The sequence below is a fragment of the Melanotaenia boesemani genome, chromosome 16 (assembly GCF_017639745.1).
Source record: "Melanotaenia boesemani isolate fMelBoe1 chromosome 16, fMelBoe1.pri, whole genome shotgun sequence".
In the NCBI taxonomy this organism is placed as follows: domain Eukaryota; kingdom Metazoa; phylum Chordata; class Actinopteri; order Atheriniformes; family Melanotaeniidae; genus Melanotaenia; species Melanotaenia boesemani.
In genome coordinates this window covers 14,198,192-14,219,892 of record NC_055697.1, presented here as the reverse complement: position 1 = coordinate 14,219,892, position 21,701 = coordinate 14,198,192, and the positions used below count along the sequence as shown (strand labels likewise).

The 21,701-nt window shown below is 39.2% G+C and overlaps 2 protein-coding genes across 4 annotated transcripts in view; both read right to left on the bottom strand.

The window, feature by feature from the left end:
* Nucleotides 1-636: 636 nt before the first annotated feature.
* On the bottom strand, nucleotides 637-3,616 carry gpr75 (G protein-coupled receptor 75). Of its 2 annotated transcripts, none has more exons than XM_042010559.1 (2): nucleotides 3,505-3,616; nucleotides 637-2,883 (listed from the first exon to the last, which is right to left on the bottom strand). In XM_042010559.1, the coding sequence occupies exon 2, from the start codon at nucleotides 2,766-2,768 to the stop codon at nucleotides 1,125-1,127; it is 1,644 nt and encodes a 547-aa protein (XP_041866493.1). In that variant the 5' UTR covers nucleotides 2,769-2,883; nucleotides 3,505-3,616; the 3' UTR covers nucleotides 637-1,124. The 2 variants fall into 2 exon arrangements, with proteins under 2 accessions (XP_041866493.1, XP_041866492.1); XM_042010558.1 differs by lacking the exon at nucleotides 3,505-3,616 and adding an exon at nucleotides 3,185-3,467.
* Nucleotides 3,617-4,395: 779 nt separating this feature from the next.
* psme4a (proteasome activator subunit 4a) overlaps nucleotides 4,396-21,701 on the bottom strand; it is a 28,347-nt gene continuing 11,041 nt past the window's right edge. For both annotated transcript variants that reach the window (XM_042010137.1, XM_042010138.1), the window contains 38 exons: nucleotides 20,562-20,827; nucleotides 20,220-20,406; nucleotides 20,017-20,106; nucleotides 19,849-19,913; nucleotides 19,360-19,510; nucleotides 18,063-18,161; nucleotides 17,898-17,967; nucleotides 17,724-17,791; nucleotides 17,408-17,623; nucleotides 15,751-15,908; nucleotides 15,523-15,618; nucleotides 15,292-15,347; nucleotides 15,130-15,186; nucleotides 14,939-14,994; nucleotides 14,672-14,770; nucleotides 14,476-14,538; nucleotides 14,298-14,393; nucleotides 14,015-14,146; nucleotides 13,718-13,927; nucleotides 11,043-11,179; nucleotides 10,788-10,841; nucleotides 10,539-10,668; nucleotides 10,358-10,439; nucleotides 10,120-10,273; nucleotides 9,949-10,018; nucleotides 9,734-9,859; nucleotides 9,495-9,647; nucleotides 9,161-9,265; nucleotides 8,967-9,058; nucleotides 8,744-8,875; nucleotides 8,444-8,652; nucleotides 8,234-8,319; nucleotides 7,979-8,107; nucleotides 7,355-7,510; nucleotides 6,380-6,542; nucleotides 6,133-6,266; nucleotides 5,917-6,057; nucleotides 4,396-5,471 (listed from right to left, as the gene is read on the bottom strand). In XM_042010137.1, coding sequence (XP_041866071.1) covers nucleotides 5,923-6,057; nucleotides 6,133-6,266; nucleotides 6,380-6,542; nucleotides 7,355-7,510; nucleotides 7,979-8,107; nucleotides 8,234-8,319; nucleotides 8,444-8,652; nucleotides 8,744-8,875; nucleotides 8,967-9,058; nucleotides 9,161-9,265; nucleotides 9,495-9,647; nucleotides 9,734-9,859; nucleotides 9,949-10,018; nucleotides 10,120-10,273; nucleotides 10,358-10,439; nucleotides 10,539-10,668; nucleotides 10,788-10,841; nucleotides 11,043-11,179; nucleotides 13,718-13,927; nucleotides 14,015-14,146; nucleotides 14,298-14,393; nucleotides 14,476-14,538; nucleotides 14,672-14,770; nucleotides 14,939-14,994; nucleotides 15,130-15,186; nucleotides 15,292-15,347; nucleotides 15,523-15,618; nucleotides 15,751-15,908; nucleotides 17,408-17,623; nucleotides 17,724-17,791; nucleotides 17,898-17,967; nucleotides 18,063-18,161; nucleotides 19,360-19,510; nucleotides 19,849-19,913; nucleotides 20,017-20,106; nucleotides 20,220-20,406; nucleotides 20,562-20,827 — 4,482 coding nt within the window. In that variant the 3' untranslated portion in view covers nucleotides 4,396-5,471; nucleotides 5,917-5,922. The remainder of the gene's footprint in view (nucleotides 5,472-5,916; nucleotides 6,058-6,132; nucleotides 6,267-6,379; nucleotides 6,543-7,354; nucleotides 7,511-7,978; nucleotides 8,108-8,233; nucleotides 8,320-8,443; nucleotides 8,653-8,743; nucleotides 8,876-8,966; nucleotides 9,059-9,160; nucleotides 9,266-9,494; nucleotides 9,648-9,733; nucleotides 9,860-9,948; nucleotides 10,019-10,119; nucleotides 10,274-10,357; nucleotides 10,440-10,538; nucleotides 10,669-10,787; nucleotides 10,842-11,042; nucleotides 11,180-13,717; nucleotides 13,928-14,014; nucleotides 14,147-14,297; nucleotides 14,394-14,475; nucleotides 14,539-14,671; nucleotides 14,771-14,938; nucleotides 14,995-15,129; nucleotides 15,187-15,291; nucleotides 15,348-15,522; nucleotides 15,619-15,750; nucleotides 15,909-17,407; nucleotides 17,624-17,723; nucleotides 17,792-17,897; nucleotides 17,968-18,062; nucleotides 18,162-19,359; nucleotides 19,511-19,848; nucleotides 19,914-20,016; nucleotides 20,107-20,219; nucleotides 20,407-20,561; nucleotides 20,828-21,701) is intronic.

The following is a 21,701-nucleotide window of genomic DNA, read 5'->3' as shown; positions in this document are numbered from 1 at the left end:
TTGGGTTCATTTAAGAGGTATTCTGTGGTTTTATGAAGATCCACACAGGGATCCTTTTCACTGCTGTATCAGAGAAGAAAAAATGTAATTGTAAGAAAAGAATAAAAAAGAAACCATAAAACTTCATTAATAGTGTTGTATTACTACAGAATAGAAAACTATGTTTTGAAAGAAATGAAGACGCCATGACCACGAATTTCTTTTACATAGTAAATAAAGGGATATGTGTTTACTTGTCATCTTTTCAGGATGTGTAGCTGCCATAGCAAATTTCAGCCCACTAGAGGACACTGATGCTACATGTTGAATAATCTCCATTTACATCTTTCTTTTATTTAAGATAACAGTAATAATATTGTTTTCTGTCTTGATAACACCACAACTAAGAAATGCTGCTAATGAATTATTACTGCTAATATCAATTCCTGCCTATTTAAGCCTAAACTAGGGATGTAGCTGCTGTTACTGCTTTGAATCATCAGTTTTATTAAATATATGCAAAAAGAAAAGTGATGTTTTCAGCTTTTCCAACAGCATAATTTGTACATTTTGTATGACAGCAAAGTCTACTTTGGTTTGCAAAGAAATATTTTTCATATTTTAAAAGCTGGTTAAAAAAGTCAAAATACAGATACCTTGCACTTGCCAAACATTTATTGTGTTAAAAAGTGTATGAGGCTCACAAATACATTAATCTTCAGAAGCAGAAGTCCATCAAGGTGCAATCACATGCCGCCGACAGCCATGAGTGGGCTTGTGCAGGGTTAGGGCCGCCTGATGCTGCAGCCGCTGCTGTCTTTGGCAACAGTGATAAAACCTCCACAGATGTGTGTTACAATAGCACGTGTGTTCACAACATAAAGGAAGATTGATGTGAAACTATCAGTGAGAGCAACGAAATTCAAAGAGGCAACTCAAAAACAGTAACCTTTTGGATCAAACACTTTTCATAATAGAACTTGGGTTTTAATTTCAGTGGCAAAACTTATTCCTCTGGTAGTATGTCTTGTAGGATGATACAAAGCTAATAATTTCAAATACAACAAGCTGTATTTATGTTCCTCTTTTTAGTCACATTTGATTTAAATCCATGGTAAGATTGTCCAAGCCTTTCTGTCCCATGACTAGACTGAAGGAATAGGAATCTGATGTGCTGAGGTGCTGTCAAAGTCTTGCAGTGCGTCTTGGTGAGTGTGGTAGTGCATGGCTACATAGGACTTGACAAAGGCAAATGTCTGAGAGCTGACAGGCTGCAGGCTGGTGGGGGAGCTTGGACCTGCAGAGGGACTGCTGTTGTATATACTATAGTAGGGTTCGATGCGGGTGTTGATTGGTGTAGAGGTACTTGGGAGACGAGGCTTGCGCACACCTGTGGCTCTAGGACTACCACCACACTCCCTAGAGTGACTGGGTCCACAAGCCTGATCCACCAGCCTTCTCTGCGGCTTGGGTGACAGAACATAAGCTGAATTGGTCTCATGATGGGAAGATTTATTGCGATTGACTTCCAGGCTGCCCTTCCCCATTGCATGCAGGCGAGTCTTTTGCTTGCAGCAGAGAAAGCCCAGTGCAGCCCACTGAATGCAGCACAGCACACGGCGGCGGAGGCCTGCGCTGTTGCGTGAATACACAAATGGATTAATACCAGATTTGAGAAAAATTAGCACAAAGCCACATAGTTCAAACTGGTAGTGTGCAAAGCTACTTTTAGGAGACAAAACATCCTGCGCCAGTGAAGCCCCCATTGGCAAGCAACATAGCAGCACAGAAAACACAATAACTACACAGGTCACGACAGCCTTGGAGTCTTTGGCCGTGGCCAAGTTGACTGAAGAGACCAGCTGACAGCAGGTGGCTCCTTGGGCTGCCCCTGGAACTACAGCTTGGTTGCTCCTGTTAGTATGAGAGTGTGTCTGTACATTTTGCAGTTTATTATAAGTCTGATTGCGGTACAGAGAGGGGCCTTGAACAGCACACTGCATGCTCTCAAAGCCAGCTGCAATAAGAGGGGGAGGAGGTGGCGGGCATGTGGCATCTACACTGATGATGGGACATTTCCTCACTTGGGCATTCTTCCTCAGTGTCCGAGCAATCATCAGATAAGACACACACACCACAGCAACACAGAAGGCAAAGTCTGCCAAGTAGACATACAATACAACTCTGGCCTGTCCACCTCCCAGGCCAAAGTGCGGTAAACAGGGCCCATCTCTTCGTGGGTATGCCCGCATTGTAAGAAGAGCCGCCATGGTGAAGCTGGATGTCCATAGCAGGGCAGTGAGGGCCAGTGTGCAGGGGAAGGATGCGGTTCGGTTGGGCTGTTGCCCCAAAACCATGCGCAGCCTGTGCAAGGCAATGACCGCTACAGTCTCCAGGGACATGATGATAAAGCCTGAGCTCGTCAGGTGGAAGGCAAAGCAGAAACTCTTTGATACACCATCCCCTCCGCCTGCATCCAGGAACAGCACTAGTGCAAACATGGGAGCAGTCACACAGCAAATGAACAAGTCGCAGAAGGATAGATTGAGGATCATGAAGTCAAAGTTGGTGCGGAACTTGCGAAACGCTGGATCAAAAAAAGACAGGAACACCACAAGGTTGCCATAAGAGCCCAAAAAAAATATAAAGATGAGGAGGAGGGAGCAAAAGGTCAAAGTTGCAGTGTGGATCACGGCCCAACCTGAAGGGGTGTGTGTGCCTGGGGTGCCATTGAAAGTCTGCTGTTTTGGCACATCCACCAGGTCTGATGGTAGAAAGGTGGTGTTCATTGTATTGTTGGAAATTTATAAGGATTCCACCGTCATCACTTTTAGCATGATTCCTGTATATGGCAGGTGTATATTGCACCGTTTCTTCCGCCATTGCTGCCACCTCTGAAGAGAGCTACAAAGGATACAAAGGAAGCTGTTACTTAATGTGCCGTTTATTATATTAAATGCAGGAAATTAAGCAATTCGGAGTTAATTTAAAAATAATTTTACATGCTTACAGTTCTTTGGTCTACATGTTACAAACTATAGGCTATGCAGCACTGATTTTGGGCATTTGCACCTTACAACCCCCACGCCCCCAAGACACAGCTAAAATCCAAACAAAATCCTCGCACATCACAATTTTCCAAATGAATATCAATTTAAAATGTTAAAATGGGCAACTCTAACAATGAGAAAACATATCATACCACCTGTAATCGATCGTGTATCCATCATCATTATCTGATCACAGCCCGTCTTCAATTTGAAGCAATATGATTGTAAGTGAACAGACCGCTATGAAGAGAGAACAAAACGTCCTCAGCGGCAGATCTTCGACAAGCGCAAGTGCGTTTCCTTACATGTCTGTTAAAATCCTAACACATACACGGAGCATTAAAAAAAATGGCGATATATCCACTGCAACAGGGGAGCGACAGCCGATGGACGTGCATTGAAAAATGAGTATGAAGTCACTGTCTACGTATCTGAGCATGAGCATAACCACTGCATTCAAGCTGTGAAAACTCACCTCTCTGCCCCGCTCATTATTAAACGAAGCAAGACGGACCATCTGATGCTATACTTCAGTCACAACAGTTAGAAAAACCTCATACCAAATTGTAGCCGATTATAATATTACATTGCAGTCCCCCCCCCCCCGCGAAAAATGGTCGCCCACCGCATTGTATGTAATATGAATAGTAATTTCTGTTAACCTTTACTATATTTGTGAACTCTGTATTTATTTTTTTAAACAAGGGGGAGAAAAACAAAAAACTACCCTGGGCCCTGCTTCTTCTTCTAAAATAGCCTTAAACTGCTTGAGAATAATAACAGATATAAATTATACTGTCTCAAAAAAATAAATGTGGCAAAGGGTTTAAGCTTAATTTTAACAGCTGACAGGGGCGGATAGGTGTGATTAAACTCACTAAATATGCAAAGTGAAAAAGTATTTTTCCCCCCAATATTCACCACACAAGTAGCAACGGTTGCTAGGCGACACTCGGTGGTGATTCTAAACTCGTTAGATTTTTTTTTTTAAGTAGTAGCGGTGGTCACGTGCCAAGTCTGTTAGCAAATGTAAATTTAAGTAGTCTTTTACTAAAAATAATATATTTAAAATAAAATAAACAAACTAAATCATGAAATACAGATAAGTATGAAACTTTCTGGACAAACTGCCAGATCAATAAAATGTTTTTTTTTCTAATTATTATTGATTTATTAAAAAACAAAACAAATAAAATTACAGTATTGTTATGCTACAATAAGTAATACATTTAAATAAACTAAATAACTAAAATGTATATAAAATCTTTTGACAACTTCAATGAAAGTAAAACTCGAGTGTTTTTTTTTTCTTACAAACAATTTATTTTCATCTCTGAACAAAGCAAACTGAAAATCTAAAAAAAAAAAAAAAAAAAAAAAAAAAAAAAAAAAAAAGAGGGACAAAAAATATCACTGCAGTTTTGGCACTACACTATTTGTAAGTGAGGTACTAAAATGTGTTGATGCTCAGACTGGTTTCAAGTCACCAGGGAAATACATACACAAACCAATGCAATTTAATGTCATCTCAGTGGGTTCTCAAAGTATCAAATATATCTGCACTAAGAGGGGAGAGGTCACAGTTATGGATAGGCAATTTTATTTAAATTTTTTTAGTTTGTTTGTTTTTTGTGCACCCAGACACGACATGGGGATCCAAATGTGCTCAGGTCCTCTGAACAAAAGCTTCATACAGCACAGCAGCGGGGAGCTTGCGCTCTCCCTTTCTTTGCAAAATGAAAATAAACTCCATTTCTAAAGCTCAGCCATCTACATTATCTTAGATAAACACAATGGAGAAAAAAATCTTCAGCACTTCAAAAAGCAAATAAATAAATGAGTTTGCTTATATTTGCTAAGCTATGATGTATACACGTGATGTATATAATCATAGATCAATCAGACAAACGTGTTGCAAATTTAAGTCTAACTTAAAAAGACTGCTGATTAACAGTCAATTCTCTGTGGCTTGTAGCAAGGTTTTTGCTAATGGAATATACTAAAGAGTATGTCCTGCATTGGACACTGTGCTGGCTCAGAGCAGATACTGGGGATATAATCCTGAGAAATGTGTGGGACACCAGCAGATATCATCAAGCATTCCATAAACACGCACGCATACCTGTGAACATGCACATGAACAAGCCACAAATGGGGGAAAAAAACAAACAAAAAGAAAAATAAATCTGTACAGTAATGTTACAAACTGCAGGTCATTCCTACCTGCCATGATTGATCCTTAAATATTAAGTATAGTATAAATGTAAATGAGCTAGACACATAAATACACAACAACTTAATTCTTCAGAGAGCCACAATGCAGTTCTTCTGAGGGCCACTTCTCTTCCTCGGGGTCTGTGTGGATACGGTATTTTTATTCAGTCAGGAACTGGGGTCTCTGGTCCCCAAGCTGGTGTTTGTGTAATCTGGGGTTATGCCCAACTGACAGAAAAAGAGACAAAAGTAAATACTACAGTGAAAATGTTGTTTAATGGAGCAGCCCAAAAATCTTATATGATGGTAACAGACTTGCTTAAAAAAACAAACAAAACATTATCCTGAACTTTTTTTTTTTGGTAGGTTGGGTGGGGGGTAGGTGGGTCTATCTTAGTCTAGATGCAAATACATCAATAAATAAATGGGACTTGTACCCGTTTTCATAAATAGAATAAAGGTTTCACATATCAGACACTGTGTTTCAATTAATCTACCAGCTCCGTAGAATAATTCAGTCAAGATATGAACATCCCAAGTCTTGCAGTTTTTCAGCAGGACCTGGTCTAATGTGCCAAACCCCAATGTGGTCTGGGTCCCCAAAAAGCAGTGGATTTGCCCTTTTACCTTTTTGCATTTCTGTTTCAATAGAGGTGTAGTTGAAATGCCTTACCAGGTTTTAGGCATAGTAACAGGGCGAGACCAGCAGGTCTGTAAGGACCAGCAGCTGATCGTCTGTGAACTGCTGCTTATGTTGTTGCCAGTTGTCATGGTGAGTCCTTCGGAAGTTTGACAGGGTTTTCTTTACGGTCATCTGGAAGCAAACAGCAGTATTTAAAGCTAATTCTTTTTTTTTTTAACCACATAATCAATTGGAAATTAGGCATACTTCAATGGGTTGTGTGTCATTGAGGTGAGCGCTTAGGTCCATCAATAGCTGAGGCATCCAGGTGGGTACATCATATGGGCTAGAGAGAATACAAGCACTCAACCCGAGTACACCTGCATGGCGACGCACCAGGTCTACAAGCAAAACATTAAGGATTCAATTAAAATGAGTGAATAGCAAACAAATTGTATAATTGCACATTTTTGAGCAGTCAAGTCCCTTATTGGTGACCTGCTGGGTTCCTCACCGGCAGAGGGTATGGTGTCCACTACAGTCCCAAGCTCCCTTTTCCTCTTCTTAGGTAAGCATGTTTTACATAGAGCCTCAAAATGTCCCTGCATGGGGGCATCCATGGACAGGAAATTGCACTGAAGGAAGCCACTGAGAGTAGTGGCAGCCATTTCTCGTACCTAAAAAAAACAAAGAAAGAGGCTAGAAAGGGGTGCAAGTGTACTGTATCACAAGAGTGTGGTAATAATCGCATTACACTTAATCATAAAAACTGAAAATGCAGATAAACCATAAAGCATAGTACAAAAATCTTGAGTCACCCTCATTTCTTTATATTCTGCCATGTAAATGGGAAAAAGCGCAGTGATGAGAGAGTATGTACAATTCACAAGAACATGAAAAATCAGAATTAGATCTGGCCAGCTTAATTCTTTAACACAACATTTTATATCCTTTGTTGAAATTAAAATTTCTCATAAAAAATGTGTGCCGCATTCTGGGCAGTACAGTTCTAAGGTAAAGCTTTTTTTTCCCTTTTTTTTAAAGAAATAAACAAACAAATAGAGCTAAAGGTTTATAGATAAGGCTCAAGGTACTCTATACAGCCAAACAAAAATGACTGTTAAACACACATTCTTTGTCTCTATTCTAACCCTCTCCCTCCTGTCCTCCTTCAATTTGAACGTTATCTCCATAGCAACAGATTATTGCAGCCAGTGGTTTCCATAGAAACAGCAAAAGGACTGGAGGGGTATGGGAGAGTGGAGCCAGGAGGAGAGTGCTGAATCACTACAATAAAGCTGAAAGACAGAACAAGTGTCTGCTAGCATAAACAAGCACATACTGGCCAACAGCAGTGTGATTATTACATAATCACACTGCTGGATGTTTGTCTGTCTTCCAAATAGTGTTCATACCAGACTATGTATTGAACTCTTGGCCTGACTTAACTTTAACGTTTAAAACTGTTTTGAATGAACGTCTGTTTTACCTCAAGCTGTTCATCCTCCAAGAGTTTTAACACAAGTGCACGCACTTCATTCACTGCCTTCAGGTCACTCATGAATGTGAAGAGGTTGTAAAAAACCATGATCTGGAGGTATGTGAGCACCGTGTATCGGGCATGCCAGGAGCCACTGCCAGCAATCTGTAACACACATCAACGGACCATATCAATAACAAATTCTGAAAATATTCTTCACAGAAGGAACCTTTGCCACAGATTAGTACACATTTAGTGGTTTGTTGTTATGAACCCTGCTTTAAGAGAATACAAATATACAACTATCTTTAAAATGTGCACAATAATGGAAAGATTAAAACATCTGAATGTTGTTTTTTATGTTGTGTACAAAAAAAGAAAAGAAAGCAAATCTCTAGAGAATAACCTTCGATATAGTTAAAGTTTGTAATTTGTTTCCCAAGGACCTCTTCACTCAATATAGATTATTACAGAATACATTGCCAAATAAAGCACACAGTAATATAGACTTATTTCAGCTCTCTATGGGTTTGAACCTCTTTTCTCACCCCTTAAGGCTATGAGGTTTATAAAAAAAACAAGACATGTCATTTGCTAGAGGGCAGTGAAAATAACAGCTTTGAGATGACTCACCTCTCTCAGTACAGTGAGGACCATTGGGATCTGATCTGTGTAGAGGAGTCCCTGAGACATCAGAGACAGACAGGTCTTTGCATCCCTCTTAAGTTCATCGTAACTATCGTCGTTCTCAACTGGAGCAATCTGGACCAATGGCGAGAGAAAGATAATGGGGCAGGTTTTTAAATAGTGAACATATAGAGAAAACAAATATAAAGTAAGTGGTGGAAAAGAAAGCAGATCAAAGCTACGAATGAATGAATATTTCACCTTGAAGAGAAGAGGAAGCAGCCGTAGTTGTTCTGGGACAGCAGTAGTGAAAGAGCGACCAGCACTTGCAATCAGCCACTTTAGCACTGCAGACATGTGTAAACAAGAAAATGTAAAGATTGCCTTGTAGGTATGAGTAACTATTTCAACTATTTCTTTCATAATCAGTACTCCATGTGAGTGCAGGGTTGTGGTGACGAATCAACCCACCCGTTTTGAGTAACTTGATGGCTTGCGTCCTCTCATCTTGCTCCCCCACCTCATTCTCCTCAACCACATGGTTCTGGATTTCCTCATCACCCTCTGTTAAGGGCTTCAACTTCAACAGGATTCGCTCCGTAAAGTCAGAGATGCGTGGGGAGGTGGTTGGCTGAGTTAATGGCAAGTTGACATCAATCATGAAGATGTACGTGAGCACGCTGGAAGGATACCCAATCAGAGAGGACAGGATCAGACCAAAAAAAAAAAAGTGCAATCATGCTTAGACAACACTGAAAACAATGACCCCACCTGCCGATCCTTTCGCGTACGTTCTTGTACACCTGTGTGAGTTTGGGTTCTAGGTATTGTAGCAATCTATGCAGAAGCTCTGGCACACGCCATTCCTGTTGGGCTAGACCTCCCTGAAGCACATAGAGACGACTGGGCAGGAAAAAGAAAAAAAAAATTCATCACAATTTGTCCTGTTACGAAAACAACAACAGCAGCTTATGGGAGTAATCTTCACACTCACCAGGCATCAACAAAAGAGCCCCCTTCTCCATTGACTGGAGACTCCATTAGCATCTCAAACAGCCAGTGAAGCTTGCGTGGGTCTCTGCTCTCCTGAAAAAGTCATACACACCAGTCAGTGGTGAAGGACAGGTGAGCAACACAAGTTCAACAAGTTAAAGGACAATCATGAATTTAAATGAACAAAAGGTTTACACAAGCTGTGGCGATGCAGGTGCCCCAATCTGCATAAGTTTCTATTGTGATGTTTGACAGGGCAGTTCGAAGCAAAGGACACAGCAGCTCCCAAAGGCTCACAACCTGTCGTAAAACATTTTTATATGAATTAGAAAAATATGTTTTAAATACAAAACTTTAAACGACACTTTAGATAACAGGCATCTAAATGGTTGATTGGTCAAGGAATGGCACTTATACATTGGGTGGTGTTCATGAAAAGTTTGGATTTTAAAGATGGATAAAAGTCACAACTTAAGAAATACACAATGAACGGCAACATTTAACCGCTCTATCGTTTTAAACTTTGTACCTTGGAGAAGCTCCAGTGCTTGCAGCCTCTGATCATCCCGGAGATAATCTCAGCCACACAGCGCTGCTTGCTCTCATGAGATTCTGCCACCAGGCGCTCCATGTGTGGCCGCAACAGAGGCAGAAAGGCATCACCAAAATTACGGAACAATCCCTGAGGAAGCAGAACTACCAATCAGCTTCTGTGTTTATTTACTTTATTTCTATCCATTCTTAAATCTCCAGTAAAGGAAATCTCACCTTGAACAAACAGAATCTGCGAGGGCTGAACTTGTCTTTTCCCTTACGGTCCTCAAGAGACAGAAACTCGATGAACTGGTTAATGAACACTGGGTCTGAGAAATGGTCAAAGATGATTTGTTCCCGCTGTAAGGTAAAGCATAAAATTGACTAACTCGATACAGACTGTGTGATTTCACACCGCTGCATGCAAGATGCTGTTTCAGCGCACAAACCTCTGTCATTTCCTCCCTGCTCAGGTTCTGTTTGGGCTGCTCTTCCTGAGATGCATACATCATCAGCTTTCTAAAAGTCATTTTGACAATGAGAAGAAAAACAAACATGATGTGATTTCACAAAAAGAAAACAAATGAGCCAAAGTAAACAAACAGACATAAACTGAGAACCTTGGCCAGCAGTAGTATCCCCAGTGAGTCTTCTCAATAAACACACAATGATCCCAGCTTTGCTGTGTGTGTGGCAGGTTGCTGCTGTTGTACTGGAGCCACTGGTTGTCTGCACGGTCCCCAGCAACAGTTCTGCTAGGCTCAATTACTCCACCTACCGAAGATAAGTGCAAATTAATATAAATAAAACGGGATTTAAATCAAGTGAAATAAACCTAGAAAGAAAAGTCATTCTTACAAAGCTCAGAGGGGCTGACAGGAACTTTCTTATGTGGTCTCTTTATTTGTTTCATGATCCCAGCCACAGCTGATATCGCCACCTAATGGATAAAATTAAACATAAAAAAAAAGGTTTAAAAAAAGAAAGTAACTCGGCCCTCAGCACTACCTACATGCCTCCCAGATTATTTCTGCCATACCTTACGGACATAGAGGGAATCATGGTTGAGGTTTTTCACAAAAAATGTAACAGCTGCAGATGGAAGCTGGTGGTCATCTCTCAAGAGCAAAGAGAGGAAGCCTATTGCAATGTGCTCAAACTTCCAAGGCCTAGAACATTAAAAAAATATATATATTTATATATACATAAACAATAATAATCAGGTGTCATAAGCACTTAAAAACAAATATAAACACAATTTTGTTAGGTGTATAATAAATTAACCTACATGTTCCTGTTGCTGAGGCAGTCCAGCAGATCACCAATGAGCTGTTTGTATTTCCTACAAAAATATAAATTTTTTTTTATATTTTATGTAAAAATAAATAAATAAACAAATACAAACATTTTCTTTTATATAACGTCTATCTGTTTTAAACAGAGTAAACCTGAAAGGAAGGGTCCTAGAGTTGTTACTTAGTGAAAAGACGCAGTGAGCTAATTAAATGTATTAATGTTTCTTAGACTTGTTAGTGTAACTTACTCAACAGACTCTGAGTTCTTTATCTCTTGTCTCTTTAGACCCTCTTTTGCATCTGTCTCAGAGGGCACAGGTTCTTCAGGAAAAGGACTTCCAGTCGTCATAAGCTGATTTGCCACAGCACAACAGTCATCATGGATCTGAAGTGATGGAAAAAAATAAACAAAGTCAGAGCTAACTTGTTCAAATATATTGGTATAAAACCCTGTAGGAAGGGACTGATATGCTAGACTAAGTGCAGGACCTAAGGGCTCTTGCCTGTGACATGGGGCATATAAAATGTATATGAACAGTTTTCAGAAGTTATGAAGTTTTCTACATTTTATGAAGTTCCAGCAATAACATCCAAAAACATTTCCCACAATGTAACAGCGAAAACAGGATTTGAGTCTTGTTATTATAGCTATAATAAATTAAAATATATTTATGTAAAAAAAAAAAAAAAAGAACACATAATTTTATGCTACTCACAACAATTCACATCCTTCAACGAATGCTTGCTTAAAGCCTCTTTGGCAGCAGTGGAAGTCTGAAGACTTCTTAGCTAAGATTTTACTAATTCAGGATACCTGTCATTTGGAAAGTTCCCAATTAAATGATATATATAAAAAAATAGTCAACCTCAACCAGGTTGGATCTCTCTTCAGTGGGTCACTCTAGGCCTTTCTGAGACAATTCCTGTGTCATAATAACAATATACTTTGGGATTTGTTTTGTAGAAATGTAACTGATTGACTTTTTCTAAGGCTGTTCTGTCTCCACAAAATAACTGGAGCCAATCCATATTGACCACTGGGTTGTTAGTTGCCTGTTTAATTAAATCTTCTTCTTAAATTTTCTTCACTCCAAACAACTAAATGACAATTATTTGGCTGGACACTCAGATCCAGAAAAAAAACTATTGGCTGCAAAATTGTTCTTGTGCATAGATTTGTTCCTTATTACAATCCTGTCTTGAACATTTCTTTCAACTCTGTGGCTCAATTTTCAACCAGAAATATGAATGTCATAAAATGTCATTTAAATAGGTTATTTCAGTCTTTTTGTGTATTCTGTGGAAATTGATTGCATGATGGAAAGAAGTAATGAAATAAATTTAATACAAGGATGAAGATCCTCACAGGAAGATCCTTCACAGTATCTTGGCGAGGGGGAGTGTCCAGATCGCATGGCCTGACAAGAGGGATGCCTCAGGGCTTGGTGCTTGGCCCTCTTCTCTTTTCACTCCTCACTCGGTGCAGTCATTAACTCATGGTTTTTCCTATCACCGCTATCCAAATGACACTCAGCTTTTCCTTTCTTTCCCACCTGACGACACAACCGTCTCAATGCGCATATAAGCATACCTTGCTGATATCTCCGCATGGATGAAGGATCGCCACCTTCATCTAAATCTGTCCAAGACCAAGCTTACTGTCTGTCCATAGAAAACCCATAGAGAGCAGCCACCATCTTGGTGTCATGGTAGACAACCAGCTGTCCTTTAAGGACCATGTTGCCTTGGTAGCTCAATCTTGCCGATTTTCTCTCTACAACATCAGGAGGATCAGACCCTACCTGACTGAACACATGGCACAGCTTTTGGTTCAGGCTCTTGTAATTTCACGCATTGACTACTGCAACTCCTTACTGGCTAGCCTGCCTGTATGCTCAGTTAAACCTCTGCAGATGATCCAGAACGCAGCAGCACGCCTGGTCTTCAACCAGCTCAAAAGAGCTCATGTCATGTCGCTGCTAATCGCTCTTCACTGGCTTCCAGTTGCAGCACGCATCAAAGCTCTACTTCTGGCTTACAAAACAATAACCCAAACGGCTCCGGTCTACCTCCACTCCTTAATCCAGAGATACACTCCCTCTCGACAGTTACGCTCTGCCAGCAAAAAACGCCTAGTGCTTCCACCACAACGTGGCACAAAATCAGTAGCTAGACTCTTCTCCTCTGTTGTCCCCCGATGGTGGAACAATCTACCAAACTCCGTCCGATCTGCAGAGTCCTTATCTACTTTTAAAAGCAAGCTAAAGACTCAGTTGTTTAAGGAGCATTTCCACACTTAGCTTAACGCTTCTACTCAACAGAATGAGTCAGTAAGATTTTTCCAGCTCTTTGGCTCAACCAAGTACTAAATAAGCTGTGTGCACCTATGCCCAAGATGATACTGTTGATGAAATTGTGATCTTGTATTTAAACAAAATGACTTACAAAAACTATATAAAAAAAACAAAACAAAACAAAAAAAAAAAAAAAAAAAAATATATATATATATATATATATATATATATATATATATATATGCACTGCCTCCAGCACTTCATGAGGTCTAACTGGACTCACAGTAGTCTGACTACTACTTAATTATGATGTCCCATCTTGTTTGAATTCTTGCTTGTGTTGTTCTTACTTTTAAATATAAGTCGCTTTGGATAAAAGCGTCTGCTAAATGACTGTAGAATAGAATAGAATAGAATAGAATGAAAAAAATTAAATGTGGAACACTTTAAATCCAAAATGATAGTTAAAACTGTCTTAAGTACCTGTTTTTCTGTACTGTATAACAGACCAAGCCTGAAAGGTTAATTAGATCCTGGTGGTCATAACTTTACTGCTGTAAGGAATAATTCTGCACACATTTTCTGAATCACAGTGCTGTGTTTATATTTGTATATAGTATAGAACTCACAGAGAAGTCAATGCCAATGGTCTCATACTGGCGATGGATTTTATCTGCAAGGTCATCAAAGAGTCGCACAATGGAGGGTTTCTCAAGAGACATGGCTGAGCTGAGGCCAGAGCGTACAATTGCAGGCCATGTCAGAACAATGCACTCCCAGTCATGCAGATTAGCCAGGCAAACACCACTGTGATTCCCCAGAAGGCAGTACAAAGCACCCTGGAAAACAAATTACAAAAAATGTCACTTCTAAAATGTAAAGATAAATGTTTTGTGCTCCTGTAGCAAAAAGGAGAACTGTCATACTTTGAACTGCTGCTGAGTAACACTGTTGTTGTCTGGATTGATGAACTCAAGAACGTGGGGGATCAGATCTCTGCAGCAGAAGTTGTAGGTTCCCAGCGCACTGAACAACACATTCTGAGCTTTGCTGCGTACCTGCAAGGTGTAAGATGTCTCAGTTAAGGTGTTTTTTTTTCTTTTGGTTTTTAATAGTGTATTAACAAAACTAATCAGACAAAAAATAAATAAATAAAAAAAAATATATATATAATAATTTCTTTGCTTGAACGTGTCCTGTGGAACTCACTTGACTATATGTGCTTGTGGAAAGTCTCAACAGATCTCTCATCAGTTCCTGATGAATGCTCTTGTACTGACATCCTTCCACAGTCAGTTTTCTCAGCTGAAAAAAGACAAAGATTGAAAGTTACAGAAGCAAAAGCACAATCACACCTGAAGATGTAAAATCTCTATTTCAGACTCACCTCATGCTGGAGCATGACTCTGTCAATTAGCAGCGCTCTGATGTGTTGTTTTCTGCCGTGAAGCTGCAGACACAACAATACTTTTAATAGTAGCACTATTGTATTTTAAGAACCGGTGGATGAAGCAGCAATGCTGTTAACCTCCTCCAGGAAAACTACAATGCTAAAGTAAGAGAAGCACAATGAAATCACTCACTCTGTTTTCCATTGATTTCTTCACAAGGTTGAAGCTCTTCCAGCGGGAGTCAAACTCGTGCTTGTGAGAACCTTTGAAGTGTAAAAGGTCGCTGATAATCTGAAAAGTATCAGATAAAATATTGAGCGTTAGGCGACATTGGCACAATAACATCTGGCACGATGCTGTGTAGGAACTACAAGCCTTTTCAGAAGGTCAACATAGCTCAGTTTCAGTCGGTGACAAGGTGTACACACACATTTTCACAAATTTTCACTGCCTACCCACCTTGATGATGGAGAAAAGGGACTTTGTGTCATCTTCAGAGTTCTCCAGGATATGATCTATAAAATAAAAAAAAACAAACATAAAGATGGCAGCATGATGTGAGCTTACAGACCACAAATTGGTTATGGATACAGCTGTGGAAAAATGACATCAGAAGCTCGTGATAAGTGTTTAAATGAGTCAACACATACGCAGAAGCTGCCTCATCACGTTGCAGATAGCATCTCTGTAGTTCTCTCTGCTCTCATCTGTAAATGTGGAGAATATTACAAGGTAAGATAGTACTGTAACACACCACCTCATTGATATGTATTGTAACAATGTTCTAATATTTATTTACAACAATCACATACCATACTCCATTCCTGTGTATAACGTTGTCTCATCAAGATTCACCATGCTATGAACCCTGTGAGAAACAACAGATACAATGACAGCTTTACCTGCTGGCCCTTAAAATAAAGTCAGAAGATGAGTCAAAAAAGTGGAACTATCTTTTTGATCTTAGGATTGATATAATTATAGTGTTTTTCCCAAGTTTTCATGTTAGGAACACAGTTTATAAATTGAATACAACTGCTCACAATTCAGGGATGGGCTCTCCTTTTAGTGGAGGCATCAGACTCCCTGCTCCCAGGAGACAGTGCTGAACAATGGTGAGGCTCTGGAGGACATCATCTCTAAAAACACAAAATCAATTAACATATATTTAAACACTAAAAACACGCTGTCAGTTTAAATTAATCAAAATAAGAGCGCCTACTGAGCATAATTTTTGCAGGAAGCCCAGAGGAGCAGTCAGAGTTCCTCACCTGCTCATGTCCTGTTCGCCTTTTGCAAATCTCTGAAGACGCTGAAGTTCAGGCTGGAGAATCAGGTCCAGCAAATAAAAAGTTAATGAGGTTTCCTCAACACTGGGAACATGCCACCGAATATCCAAGTTCCACAAGTCCCCCGGTCGACCCCAATCCTGAAAGGACAATAATGTTTTTTTTTTGCATTATCTTTATTTAAAATAAAACTTTCCAAGAGACTTGTACATAATCGAAATTCCATATCAAAAAATACAAACTATGAAAAAAAAACAATGCATACACATAAATATATATTCATATAAAATAACAAAATTGTCACTTTTAAGGTTATTAAAAGCAGGAAAAATAAAAACTATTTAAGTATTTTAAGTGTGCTTGAAATGAGTTTTAAAATCCTTCAGTGGGCTCAAACTAGACAGCCTAAGATCCAGCTGTAATGAATACGAGGCTGAAGGGGAAGATTGAGAAAATGCCTTTTTGCTGAGGTTTGTATGTATTTGGTACATAACTTATCAATGAAACACTGAAGGTAATGAAGCCCTGAGGAGTGAGAGTTATGACTGCACAGTCTGTGTAACATGTAAGAGGATAAATATGTTGGCAGCAGTCTAAGGTTGGATTAGTAAATAAAGTACCAGTGTAGAGGTTTCTGTGTGGATAATCCCAACCAATTAACCAAGGTACAAGGTACAGTGGTGAATTGGAGGTTTAAATCCTAATTTAACTTTATTGCTTCATGATAGATAACGTCCAACCTGTGTTGGATGGCAGCTGGCAGAAGTATTCATATAAACAAGGTCATCATAATCAAGAAGCGATAAGAAGGTGGCTGCAACGAGTCTTTTCTTCAAATTGAAATAAAAACGACATCTGTTCCTTAAGAAAAAGAAAATAGTTTAAACTTTCTTAAAAAGGTGTTTAATGTAGAACTTAAAGGTAAGGTATTAATCAGTTAAGATGTGTAGATATTTATTAGAGGCCACAAACTAATTAGTGGTGCTCTGTGTGGTTATAGAAATATAATCATAGAAAGAGTTGGACCCAAAATTAAACATTGTTGAACACCTTTACTCATGTCTGAATAATCGGAAGAAAGAAGGAAGAGCTCCACACTGCTTATAACCTAAAAGGTTGTAAACATAACAGCCAACAGCATGGTCCGATAGGCCAGTATCGGTCTCTGGCATAAAATGCCATAATTCACAGCACTTACAAATATTTTAAAAATATGTGAAGCTGACCCTTTTACACAAACACACACACACATATATATAAACAAGTTATTTTTCTTAAATGGGAAAAGGTATCTAAGAAAAAAAATGTAAAATTGCATAAATATAATAAATACTAATAAATAGTATTTTAATAACAATTTTTTACGTACTGAACAAGTCAGCAGACATGACCATTTTGATGTTATGCCACCAAAGAAAATCTCAAAGTTAAGAAGATGTAACGACAGAACGCACACTATGTCAATGCATTTACACATACTGGCTTCATGCATTACATCGTATTACACGCATCAAGCTGGAGTCACAGAATCAGCAGACTGACGCAGGTACAGTCACGTTCCACGATCCCTACACTTGCTTGAAATAACGTGATAATGATTTCATCAAGTCTGAAATGAACAACCATTCAATATAAGTACCTTGATGGGGAGGTAGTCACAGACTGGCTTGTGGAAGCCTCCTGGCACACTGCAGTACTCTGTGGGGTAGGTGAGGGCAGTGGAGCGAAGGATGTGGTGCAACAAGTTGCAAGCTAGAGTGTAACCCTGCTTACACTTGAGGTGAAGAGTCAACTGCAAAATCTGGACCAGTTCAGACCGATAGGGCAGAATCTTGTCACCGTCTACCCGAGACACCTGAGGTCCACATGGCAAAAGGTAAACATATTAATACAGCATAAAATTTTACACGGAAGATGTAGGGAAAAAAAAACAGGGATTAAGTGAGTTTATTCACCTCAGAAAGCAGCTGCAGATTCCACAAAAACTCCTTATCAAGCTCTTCATCATTTAACACTTCCTCATCTGTTAAAAGAAATGCATTTAGCAACTTGGACTCAAGGGATAAAAGACAAGTCACACAATTGGAAACATCCAGCTAAATGCTTATTCCAGTGTTTTAATCACTTACTGACAGCAATCTGGTTTATGGCATTGCAACAGTGTGGCACAAAAATCTTAAGAGACTCTGCAGGGTGACACTGAAAACAGAAATACAGCACAAGAATATGAAAACTAAAAAAGTGATAGAAGACTTGTCTGTATCACAAAAAGAATCTGATTTGGTAAAACGTACCTTAGCAGCAGCTCGACACATGTCAGCCACCATTCTCCCAGCTAAACGTGTCTCAAAGATGTTGGTGGTGGCAAAGTTGAACACCTTTTCTAATGCTACCTATTAAAACAACAGAGTATATGCATACATATATTAACCACTTGTAAATGCAAACACATACAATCACAGACATAAGTACAGTTCTATACACTACACATATTTGGACACTGACACACAGTTAAAGTTACAGAAAGAATAACTTCAGACATTTTATCTGTTTATGGATGAAAGTACCCTAAACTTAAAGCTGAGTTTGCATTTTTAACGCACATTAATTAGGTAGTTGTAATATATAAATGATCTAGTAAACAGCTAAAAGTAAATCCAGTTATTTAAACAATTCTACATAACTAGCAATAAGTAAAATTTTTATATTGCTAAATATATTAGGATTGTTGCTGATTAATTAACAGCCTTGAGAGGACATTTGTTCAATAATTTCGATGACAAAGGTTACAATGATCTAAAATCTACTCAGGGATTATGAGTATAATAAAAAAAAAAAAAAAAAAAGCTGAAGTCTAGAGTCAGTTTGGGACTACCGTGTTTTTCAGACTAAGTTGCACCGTTTTTCATAGTTAGGCTAGTCCTGCAGTTTTGGTTTTTAGTTGTTTGTTTTATTTATGTTAATTTATTCCTACTAACATGAACCAAGGAGTAAACATCCGTGTCTACAGCGTTCTAGGCTTGTGAGAACTATAATATTTGCTGCTCTTGTAACACTGAAAAAAATAACTAAAACATTACCTTAAAGACAACTAAGAAAGACTGAACAGAAACAAAATGCCCCCAAGAAGAAAATCCTATTCTGCAGATTTCAAAATGCAGGTAGTAAAACAGCAGCTGAAAACGGTGATCGAGCAGCAGCTGGTGGAGTTGTTCAGAAACGACGAAGCTGAATAACTTAATGTGTTCAGGGTTTTCACTACATAAATAATCGTGGCGTACCGTCACAGCAAAATAAAACCACCATGCCTTCAGAATTCAGATTTCTTTTTCAGATGTTACAAATATAAATTATTTTGTATGAATGGATCTATATGAACATAAAGTATATTTGTGCAAACTCACAGACCACAATAAGAGTGTGAAATAGCACTTTTTTGTTTGTCTTGTTTATGTTCATTACACTACATCTGGAAAGCAATATTCATAACACAAACTTAGTAAGATGCACACTCTTTTTAATGATTAAAACCTCATTCCATTCCTGCATAAATAAACACGAGAGAGGGAGAACTGTGAAATAAGACAAGACCTTGAAGATGTCCAAGGAGCACTGTGTGAGGATGGTGCTAAAGGTGGAGGACAGCCCGAGCTCCACCAGACTCTCCAAATGAGTCATTTTCTCTGTTTCAGTTTCCCCCTGAGTTTGTTCCAGAGTGCTGCTGTCTATCAGGGCAAAGCACCTGTGCAAAACAAACAAAAAAGTGGGTTAAATGTTCAGCAGTCATTCCTCCCAATCAACCCACAAAGAAAATACAGTGTAACAGTGTGTTTAAATAAACCTACTTTATTGATCAGTACTATTTGCTTAGATCTCTTTGGATTTGTGGATTGAAGTATAGACATTACAGAAGCAGAAGATGATCTTATTAACACAGTTTAATGGAAAATATTCTGACCTGTGTTATATTGCAGATGACCAAACAGTGAAGCAATGCTGTTACTATCACAACTACATTACTGACAGCTGCTGATGAATGTGCTGCATTTTGATGCAATGTTTTGCATTAAAGCTCAGTACCTGTCCATAAACTGAAGCACAAAGTCTTCAAACTCAGCTGATGCAGAGCACATCTCTCTTTCCACCTGAGACACATATACACACACATACAAACCAAAAGATAAACAGTTTTGCGGTTTGATTTTATGAAATCAAATGAAGAAAAGATTAAATATGTCAACAATTCACCTCTGTCAAATCAGTTCTTTCATGTAGGGCAGACGAACAGTCCACCAAAGGCACAAGAGTCACAAAAGTAGCAATGAACTGGAATGTGATCTGTAAGGACAGGAGGGAAATTTGTGTCAATTTCAAGCAATTTACCTATAAAATCAAACCAATGGATGTAGACTGAGAGTACATTAATAAAAAATAAAAAGAATGGCGCGCACCATGCACTTGCTGAAGTCATTTGGGTCTACGCCTGGCAGAGCTCTCATGAGCAGGGGCAGCATGTGAGTAGGTCCTTCAGGAAAGCGCTGCCCACCTGACACTAGGCTCCGAGCCACACCAATCATGCAGCTCAGAGTGGCTGTCAGCTGGTGAGGCTCTGTTAGGGTTTCCAGAGCAGGATAAGTTCTGTGGTAGGGAGAAAAAACAATTAGCTTATTGTTTCATTTATAACCGTGGTATTCTCTCTTATCTAAGGCAGTAAAGTTCTAACTCAAAATGAGTAAGAAGTAGGATTTAGGTAAAAAAATTTAGCTTGCCATAAGTTCAAAGTACAAACTTACTTCTCAAGCACAGGGGGAATGACCAACTCGGGTCTCATCAAAGCTAGGTTCTGCAGAGCCTGGGCTGCATCAAGACTTCCAGTCTTGCTGAACATGGCAAGCAGCACCGGCTGCATCATGCTCTGTACAAAGTCTGTGATATCCTCCTCTGTGAGTTTGTGGCTGTCTGGTATTGGTGTTAGCCACGAGGGTTTTCTGTAACGCTCTCGGTGCAGCCGCCGTACCACGCTTGCTGGGAGACGTTGAAGCAACTTCATGAGCTTCATCTGGACATGAGGACAAGGGCACAGAAAGACAGGTACATGACAAAGGGGTGACAGAGGTGGACAGCGTGTCTCCATGTATGGACGGAGAGGTAGAGGTATTGTATGGAGCATTGAGAGAAAGATGAAGTAATGGACAAATAAACAAAAGCCAACAGACTGTGAACAAAGTGCTCATTTTGGTATTTTTCTGTGCAAAATAAATAAATATTGTTTTATTTCTTGTAATCAGATCAATTTAATGAATAGATTTTTAACAAAAACATTTTAACTTAAGTTACAGTTTCCTCCAATGAAAGGCTGGCAGAGGGTCACTGTTGGGTAATGTCATTAGTCCCTTTCTCCGGATTGCAAAACACTGTTTACAAGTAATGAAATGACTAACTGGCACAACATATGTAACCAAGTGACAGCCCCAAATACACACAAGCTCTTCCCTCAACCTTGAATGTTGGCACAATCAAGGTTTGTGTGTGAGGACACATTGCTGCATGAGCTAACTTAAAATCTAGCACGGGGGATCCTCAAAACAGAAAGGCATGTAGCCACGGTGCCAATGACATTTATTACCTTTGCAGCCTCGTCACTCACATGTCCTGCTGTTATTTCTGAACTAGATACCAGTGTAAGCCAAGACACCCAACTAGACTGACGAGGCTTCTCAGAATGATGACCTGTGAATGTGCTTCGTCACTGTAAATATTTTTGTGCTGTCAAAGTGATATTGGAATCACAGTGAGAGCAAGTTGGAGCAGTGATGTGGTTAAACTCACTGGAGGCAGTTAAAATATCATGACCTATGTCACCTAAATATTTTTGTTGTTTTCTATAGTGGTTATGATTGTTACATCTAATCCCTCAATCAACAGATGGCTGG

Coding starts and splice junctions, on each gene's coding strand:
- gpr75 (XM_042010559.1), bottom strand. CDS start 2,768: ATGAACACCACCTTTCTACCATCAGACCTGGTGGATGTGCCAAAACAG.